The 8,798-nt window shown below is 39.6% G+C and overlaps 1 protein-coding gene across 2 annotated transcripts; it reads left to right on the top strand.

Moving 5' to 3' along the window:
* The first annotated feature begins 5,482 nt into the window (after positions 1 to 5,482).
* LOC126605451 (Golgi apparatus membrane protein-like protein ECHIDNA) lies at positions 5,483 to 8,408 on the top strand. 2 transcript variants are annotated; one of them, XM_050272859.1, is made up of 6 exons: positions 5,483 to 5,648; positions 6,470 to 6,526; positions 6,635 to 6,838; positions 6,979 to 7,038; positions 7,411 to 7,537; positions 8,099 to 8,408. In XM_050272859.1, the coding sequence occupies exons 1-6, from the start codon at positions 5,634 to 5,636 to the stop codon at positions 8,185 to 8,187; spliced, it is 552 nt and encodes a 183-aa protein (XP_050128816.1). In that variant the 5' UTR covers positions 5,483 to 5,633; the 3' UTR covers positions 8,188 to 8,408. The 2 variants fall into 2 exon arrangements, with proteins under 2 accessions (XP_050128816.1, XP_050128817.1); XM_050272860.1 differs by lacking the exon at positions 6,470 to 6,526 and having other exon boundaries at positions 5,496 to 5,648.
* Positions 8,409 to 8,798: the final 390 nt, after the last annotated feature.

Here is an 8,798-nt window from a genome sequence, read left to right on the forward strand (position 1 = left end):
ATCGCCTCACCACAAGCATCACTCCTAACCCATCATTTATGTATTGAGGAACGAGTCCTTATTCTATAAAAGAGACTCCCTCACCATCATGAGAGAGCATCAACTCTAGCCCATCATTCATGTATTGAGGAGCGAGCCCTTATTCTATAAAAGGGACTCCCTTACCTTCAACGCCACAAGCCAAGCCAACCAAGGCAACATAAGCCACGAGCCTCGCAGCCTCGCAGCATGTGCTACTTCTAGTTGAGCATCATTTCAGATTGAGCATCGCCTCATATCGAGCATCAATTCAAGACAACATTTAGTTACTTCGGCCCACACATGGACTGAATTTCAAATCTCCAACCAAAAGACTCTATTGACTGAAGACTTGGGGGACTACTGTTTATACCATACTTATGGCCTCTGTATTTAGATCTCATACAAATACTCGGGTGACTTAAATGTAATTATGTAATAAAGGAAGGGGCAAATATGTAATAAGTGAAGATCCCTTATTCTATAAAATGACTCATCACCCTCACAATTAGGAGAGGCCAATTCTTAGGCCTTAAGCCCCCCTCATCCTCTCAAAGCTCTCACTTTCATATTCAGAGCTCTCTCTCCCTCAGAAATACAATATCAATGTGGATGTAGCCCAAACATTGGGGTGAACCACGGTACATCTTGTGTTATTTACATTTCTTGCAGATTCACGGTCGGATTTACGTTGTTCCAAGACTTCCGGTTTTGTGCATCAACAACCTTTATATATGTTTTGTCTTCTACAATATTAGTTAGATGTTAGACCATTTGGAATGAGGATTGAGGCTTGGGCCACTAGTTGTGTGGATTAGGCTTGATGATTATACCATAATATAAATATAAATTAATATTAATTAATCAAGACAAGAGCCTTGGGGTACTTGGGGCCTAAGAATTAAAATTAATTTGATCAATTAGTTTTAATTTTCGAATTAAGTTTTTAATTAAAATTAATTAAAAACATTTTGATTAATAGATACAACTCTTTGGAAAAAGTTGTATAGCTTTAGATACATCCAAAAGGTATTTGAAGAGGTATGAAAGAGCCTATATAACTGAAGTCTTCAGTTCCATTGGAAATCATCATTTCCTCCTCTTTTTCTTCCGTACACAATTCTCAGAGAGTAAACACACAAAGCAATTCGCTAGAATTCTATAATCCAGTGCGGGTTGTAGAATTAGGTAGTTGTATCCTAGTCGAGCAAACATTGTAGAACCACAATTACAAGAGTGGGATGGAAATATTGTTCGAAGGGCGTAGCTTTTGCGCTAGCCTCTACATGTTGTAATCAAGTTAGTACCATTGATATTCTTGTATTTATTTATGTATTTTATTCTACACAGCAAGTATTTTTATTAATAAAATTTTATAATTTTGAGTTCTATTATTTTTATTTATTTCTGAATTGTTCTCCAACAATGATTTCAATGGTGGTTGCAATGTATTCCATGATGGTGGCAATGGTGGCAATGCTTCATTCATGAAGATGGAGTTCAGATAAGGTCGAGGAGAAGATGGAAATTGATGAAGATGGTAGTGGTGGTTTCAATGGTGAACGCTATCACCAAGATTAAGATCTAATATGGATGTTGTTGTGTTATGTGCTCTCTTTCTCCATCTTCTACTTGTTTTTCATCGGCAAAATTGATGATATTTGGGATATTGTTGATATGGTATCCGTATTTGGTATTATGGTGTTGATATTTAGTATAGATTATTGATATAATGTTTATAGTTAGTATCATTACGTCAATATTTAATTGCGATAACATCATTTGTACTGTTCTGTGTATAAAGGTGGAGCCATGAAGGGATCGAGATTGCCCCAAGCCATTTTGATATTTTTTTCACACATAAAAGTTGAGTGTTATGCTTATGATTTTCAAGGTTTATCTGTAGACTCAAGGCCCCAAACCGACGTTTTTACTTTGATTTCTTCCATTGGGTTAATTGAGTTTGGTGGTTCCTCTGGTCCAGGGATCAATGGAGGGAGTGACGAAGAAAGTAAGAGGGGCTTAGGGTATAGGTTTAAAGAAGAAGATAATGAGGATGACACCATATCAGACCCAAACGTCGGTAATCGATTGCTCACCACACGACAGAGTAATTTTTTCAAGATCAAAAGAACGTTTCAGATTGAGACTTTTAAATCCCTTCTAGGCTAAAATCCTGACTCTGCCCTCATACCACACCTTAATTTAATGTTTCGGCCGTATGCTTAAAATCAAACGGCATCGACAACCCCGTCACCTTCAAAGAAAAAAGGCCTAAAGGCCATCACTTTCAATCCCTTTTTACTTCGGTGGGTAGTAGGGATTGGGGTGATATTCTCAACTGCATAGAACCTATGGTTTCGGATTTAATGAATGCTGATCTTATCTAGCTTGTTGTTGATGATGAGATTAAGGTTGTAGTTCATCAAATGGGGGGTTTGAAGGCTCCGGGACCGGATGGTTTTCAAGGTATTTTTTACCACTCCTTCTGGGACATTATTGTGGCAGAGGTGAATGGTTTGGTGAAGGATTTCATGCAGGGTGTGGGTAACACTCGAAGTATTAATTCTACACACATTGTTTTGATTCCTAAAGTCCCTAATCCTGAATTGGTGTCACAATATCATCCTACCAGCCTTTGCAACTTCTCTTTTAAGATCCTTTCCAAGGTGTTGGTGAATCGATTGAAACTGTTGCTGCCTCAGTTAATCTCACCTATGCATAATGCTTTTATCGTGGATCGGCAAATTCAGGAGAACTTAGGGCTTGCTCATGAATTGTTCCATTTTTTGAAGTTGCGGAAAGCTAAGCAGAAGTTTGAGCTGTGTATTAAACTGGACATGCATAAGGCGTATAACCAAGTTGAATGAGACTTCTTGGAAGCGGTTTTGCTGAAGCTCGGATTTTGTAAGGACTGGACCAATTTGGTCATGAACTGTGCGTGTTCAGTGGAGTTTGCGATTTTACTGAATGGCTAGCCTGGGAATTGGTTTTCTCCCTCTCGCGGAATCCGTCAAGGTGACCATCTCTCTCCTTATTTGTTTCTTGTGGTTAGTGATGTTCTCTCCCGTATGATTCAGAAGGGAGTTGATGATGGGCGGCTTAATGGTATCAAAATGAATCCTCTTGGTCCCTGTATCTCGCACATGTTTTTCGGGGATGATACTTTAATCTGCCTCCAGGCGAATCAGAGGAATTGTGAAAATATTATGCATATCCTCAACAAATATTGTTTAGCCTCGGGGCAGCAGATAAGTCTAAACAAATCTAGTGTTTACTTTAGACGGAATGCTCCAGCTTAGGTGCGGTCACAGCTTGGTTCCATCTTAGGTATGCTGTCGGTGTCCGACCCGGGGATGTATCTCGGGCTGCCTGCTATTTGGGGAAAATCTAAGCGTAACAACCTTGCTTTTGTGAAAGGGAGAGTGTTGGGAAAGATTCAAGGCTGGAAACAGTCTGCTCTTTCTTTTGCGTGAAAGGAAGTTTTACTTAAGGCTGTGAATCTGTTTAAATTCCCGATTGTTGTTTGTAAAGACCTTGATTCTCTGTCTACGGGATTTTTATAGGGTGACGGTGGAGGACATCGAAGGATACATTGGGTGAATTGGGATACTCTGGGTCGGCCTAAGTGTGAGAGGGGTTTGGGATTTCAGAATTTCCAGGACTTCAATGATGCGTTGCTGGTTAAACAATGCTGGCGTTTGTTTCTTAATCCTACTTCTCTGTGGGCTCAGACTCTTAAGGCACGGTAGTTCCCTTATTTTTCTTTCTTGGATGCGAAGTTAGGAAGTCGTGCCTCATGGGCTTGGGCTAGCTTTCTTGTGGGTCGAGACATTCTAAAAGATGGAGCACATTGGCAGATTCTGAATGGAAGGGATACTCGGCTTTGGGTTGATAGATGGCTACCATCTCGTCCTCTTGGTCATCCTACGCCCCGTTATCCCACTAATGTCACTCTGAATACTAAGGTATCCTCCCTTATCTGCCCGAGTACTAGATCGTGGGACATTGAGTTTTTACGTCCGTTCATTTCTGAAGAGGATATCAAAGCTATATGTAATACTCCTTTGGGGAATTGTTCTCGCCGGGACCGTTTGATATGGACGTCGAGTAAAAGGGGTCAATATTCGGTTCGGTCGAGTTATCACTGGATTCATTCCTCGCGGGGGTTGACGGGGGCTCATGTATCTTTGGTTCCAAGTACTTCGAGGACTTCGCCTTGGAAGGCTATTTGGAAAATTAAAGCCCTGCCAAAAATTCGTCACTTTTTATGGATGGGCTATGAGTGAGGCTTTGGCAACTATAGGGGGATTATATCAGCGCAGGTCTGCTTCATCTCCCTTGTGTCTTATTTGTAAGACTCAGGAGGAATCTGTGCTTTATATGCTGTTGCGATGTCCATGGGTTGAGCCAATTTGGTTTGGTGGTTAGCTTGGTCTTCGGATGGTTGGTGAAGGTGTTTCTTATTTTCATCAATGGCTCAGTGATTTGATCAACCTGACTCCTAATATACAGGACTGATCGAGGCTTCTTTCTATCATTGCTTTCTCTTGCTGGTACATTTGGAAAGCTAGATGTAACTATGTCTTTAAGGCTTCTACCATAGCTCCTTCACAGGTGCTGCATACTATTTCTTTCTCCCTGGGTTCTTTTTTGGAGGTGCAGGTCCCTTTGTCCCGCTTCCAGCCTTCCTCCAATCCGGATCCTCGTTGGTCCCCCCCAACTGCTTCCTTCATCAAAATTAATGTTGATGCAAGCTGGTTTCAAATGGATGGTAAGGCTACGTTGGCAGCGGTGCTGCGGGATCATAATGGGCAGTTTGTAGCGGCCCACAAGTTGTCTATTGGAGCTCTGTCGGTGGTGTTCGCTGAAGCAATGGCGTTGCTCAAGGGCTGTAAGTTGGCGGCGGAGCTAGGCTTTCGATGGATTGTTGCGGAATCGAATTCGCTTGAGGTGGTCTCCTCCTTGAAGGGTGATATTTCTAATGGCAGCTGGGAAGTATTCCCAATCCTAGAAAATACATTGATGTTGGGGAATTCTTTTCAGGGCTGTCGCTGGTCTTGGGTTCCAAGACTGGACAATCAGTCGGCGGACCGTCTAGCGTCGAGGACTAATTTGGAGATGTGCGGTAAAACTTGGGACCGGCGACCCCCATCTTCGTTGGTTCACATTCTCAACAAAGATGGACTTCCTTGCCCTCCGTAAGTGTTTTTTGGTGTGGGTGTGTGTTGGGATAACGTCTCACCTTTGTGGTAGCGTCTTTGTTTTGTTGTTCTCCCTCACATAGTCCTTTATCTGTTTTGCTGTGATTGCCCTTTTGTGGGCTTTCTGTGTCCAGTTGGCTTTTGCCCTGGGTTTTTTTATGAATTTAAAAAGCTTCGAGTTAAAAAAACAAAAAAAAGGCCATATTGGACTGGAATTAGTTCAGACGATGCCAAGCCCACCTAAGTATTGTGAAAATAAAATAAAATATAATAAAAATGAAAAAGAGCTGCATCTAAAGTAGAAGACGAAGAGAGAGAGAGAGAGAGAGAGAGAGAGAGCTCAGAAATTTTCTTGTTCGGAATTCAGAGAGAGGAGCGGAGATATCCCCATAAAACCACAAGCTGGGAAAAATGGATCTCAGCCAGGTGAGTTGACTCGGTTCTTCAATTCGTTGCTTACTATTTGCAATTTCATTTACTATTTCATTTACTCGGATTTCTGTGCCATTCATTGCTGCGTTTAATGTTGGGATTGCTAGGGTTTTTGGGTTAGTAACGGATCTGGATTATGGGATTTGCATTCTTGTTTGGTTGCTGAGAAAATAATGGGAAACGATTAGAATATTCGTCAACATTTTCGTTTGGAAATTTTCCATGGTAGATTTGGATTTCAGATTTTGTTTAGGTGGATGTTTTTGTTCAATTTTTTAAGTAGAAAATTGTGCAAACGAAGAGGAGATTAAGTATCCTTCTTTAGTGAGGCCTCGAATCGGTACAATTTATATTGTTATGGATTATTTTTCGTAAAGATCCGTATGGTGCTTACTGCTTAGAGGAGGCCTAGCATTGTCCAGGTACTTAATTCTAATCTGCCGATATAAGATCGGCAGCTAAATGCAATTTTTGAATGGGAAAGGGTTTGTTATAGAGAAACAAAAAAATAAGAAGAGGGTTTATGTTGTTATGACACCCGAAGAAAGAGTTCAATTTTCGGAGGAGTATAATATGTCACAAGAGGATTGCGTTTCTTATCAAGGGTGTTACATTATTTTCCCTTAGCAGAAAAAATAATAATATGCACGTTGACACACAACCTGAAAACTTCCCCCTTATTTTGGCCATTTCCGATGAACTTGGGAACTCGTTATGTTGTAGTTGTTTAGCAAGCCCGGAGTTGTTTTGAACATGAGCACCCATTTTTCATTTTTGTTTCCATTTAGCTAATTCTACTGTACTTTCATATGCAGCCACAAGGGGAAAACTATGCCAACCCAAAGACATGTTTCTTCCATGTTCTGTTCAAGGTCTAGTGTCTATGGTTTTCTTGTTTAGTGTTTCTTATAAACGAATGATTGTCACTTACAAATGTGGTGCCTCCTTCTCTAAGTAACATTATGTTCCTTCTTTCACAGGCTGGAGCATTGGCTTTTTACATACTTTCTGCCCTCTTTTTTGATAACTTTGTCATCATTTTTGTCGTGACTGTTCTTCTTGCCGCTCTTGATTTCTGGGTAGTTAAGAATGTCAGTGGACGCATCTTAGTTGGTTTGAGGTGGTGGAATGAAATAAATGATCTTGGGGAGAGCGTGTGGAAATTTGAATGCCTTGACCAAGAGGTTTGTATTACCATCACAAAATTTTGTATTATCGGTTTCTCGTCCCTTTACTACTAAGCTCAGTGGCATAAGAGTGTTTACCATTGACTCTGTCACTACCTGACTATCATCCATGCTGATCCTTACTTGTATACCTTTAGTCATTGGCCCGGATGAACAAAAAGGATTCATGGCTCTTCTGGTGGACACTTTACATCACGGTAAGCAAATAGGCTTCAAGTGGTGCGGCACCAATTTTTCGTTTGTACGATTTTTCCATAAACATGTAGCAGATGCATTAGGTGGTCTATAGTGATCAGTTATATGCATTAGGTTATAGAAGTAGATATTAAAAGCATTGTGTTACTTATGTGTTCTATAAGAAGCTGGACAGATCCACTTGGAGTTGAAGATGATATGCATAATATTGAAACTGAAAAAGTATTTTAAAAATATATAGCAAGGTCCTGTATGGTTTCATGCACTTGTAACCTGGAAGATCTGGATGCATGTGTGCGTGAATGTAGAATGTGCACATAGTTGTGAACAGTTTCATTTTGACATCTCAAGTTGCTGTTTTCATTTTTGGGCAGGCTGTCGCATGGATTGTGCTTGGAATATTTTCTCTAATAAAGTTTCAGGCAGATTATCTCCTCGTTGTAGGAGTTTGTTTGACCCTGAGCATTGCAAACATTGTTGGCTTTACCAAATGCCGCAAAGGTACGGAAGCAGTGATTTTATTTTTTCGTTAGATATATTGATATATGGCATATTTTTCTGTGTTGAGTGTCATAGGATGGATGTCTGCTTAAACCTTAGCATTTCCAGGCCTTCTGATATTATTTTAAAAGTATTTTGGACAGATTACACGAAAAACACTTTAAATATTTATAAAAAAAATTAAAAAAAAAAAAAAAAAAAAAAAAAGGAGAGGGGGAGAGGTATATATTGTATGAAAGATATTTAAGTAGATGATTACTCATCACGTACAACTGTTAGATAACATTGCAAACATCCTCCCCCTTCTATACACACATATTTCAATGGGGTGGATTTCCCAACTGAGCATACGTTGGGCGGCCCCTAGCTTCATAGGTTGCTCACTTTAAATTTGGCCTTTGGTAATATATTGAAATAGTTCCATATCTGCGGGACAATGAGGTGGCTTGTTTATTTATTTATTCAATCTGTTTGTATCAAAGCCTTTCCGTCTCCCTGTAGCATGCGATGGGATATTTGTTTGTGTATTCTTGATTAAAAACACTTTGATGTTGGTTCCAGATGCGAAAAAGCAGATCCAACAGTTTGCGTCCCAGACCATTGCATCGCGGTTCTCGTCCACAATACAATCAGCATTCAGTGTGGTCTGAGCGACTTACGCAGGAAGATGGGAATATTTTGGAACAAATGAAACTTGTGTAAGAGCGTGTACATGATCACCATAGTGACCGGCAGTATCCTGCCTTCTTATTCAGCTTCTGTAGAGATATTACAAAGTTTTTGTATGGAATGTTTCATTTATCCAGTCTTACTCTGTAAGATATATATGAAGTTATGTTCAAAATTGGACAAGTAACTTTTACCTTTTTTAGTCAGTTTGTGTGATAAAACTGTGTCTAATGTAAAATTTTGAGTCAATTCCCTCGATTTCTCATCTGGAGTGGTGAGATTTGAGAATGCTTACTTTACGAAATCTCTCCAATTTCTTCAAATTCCCCAACTTTTTAAAATCAATTCCTAAATAAATTTACTTGGAATGTTATAAATTTCTTTAAAATCTCAATTGACCACATTTAGACTTTTAAAGAATCACTTAAAATCTTGATTGAATAACTCTGAATTTGTATAATGAATTAAAATATATCAAAATTCCAATTGAATACACCCTTCTAAATAGTTGTATGATCAAAACAGGTTTACTTTATCGGCCTCGTTGAGTTTATTAGTGCTATATGGCTCCCTCAATTATGTCAGATAAGGC

The sequence above is a fragment of the Malus sylvestris genome, chromosome 15 (genome assembly GCF_916048215.2).
Source record: "Malus sylvestris chromosome 15, drMalSylv7.2, whole genome shotgun sequence".
Classification (NCBI taxonomy): Eukaryota; Viridiplantae; Streptophyta; class Magnoliopsida; order Rosales; family Rosaceae; genus Malus; species Malus sylvestris.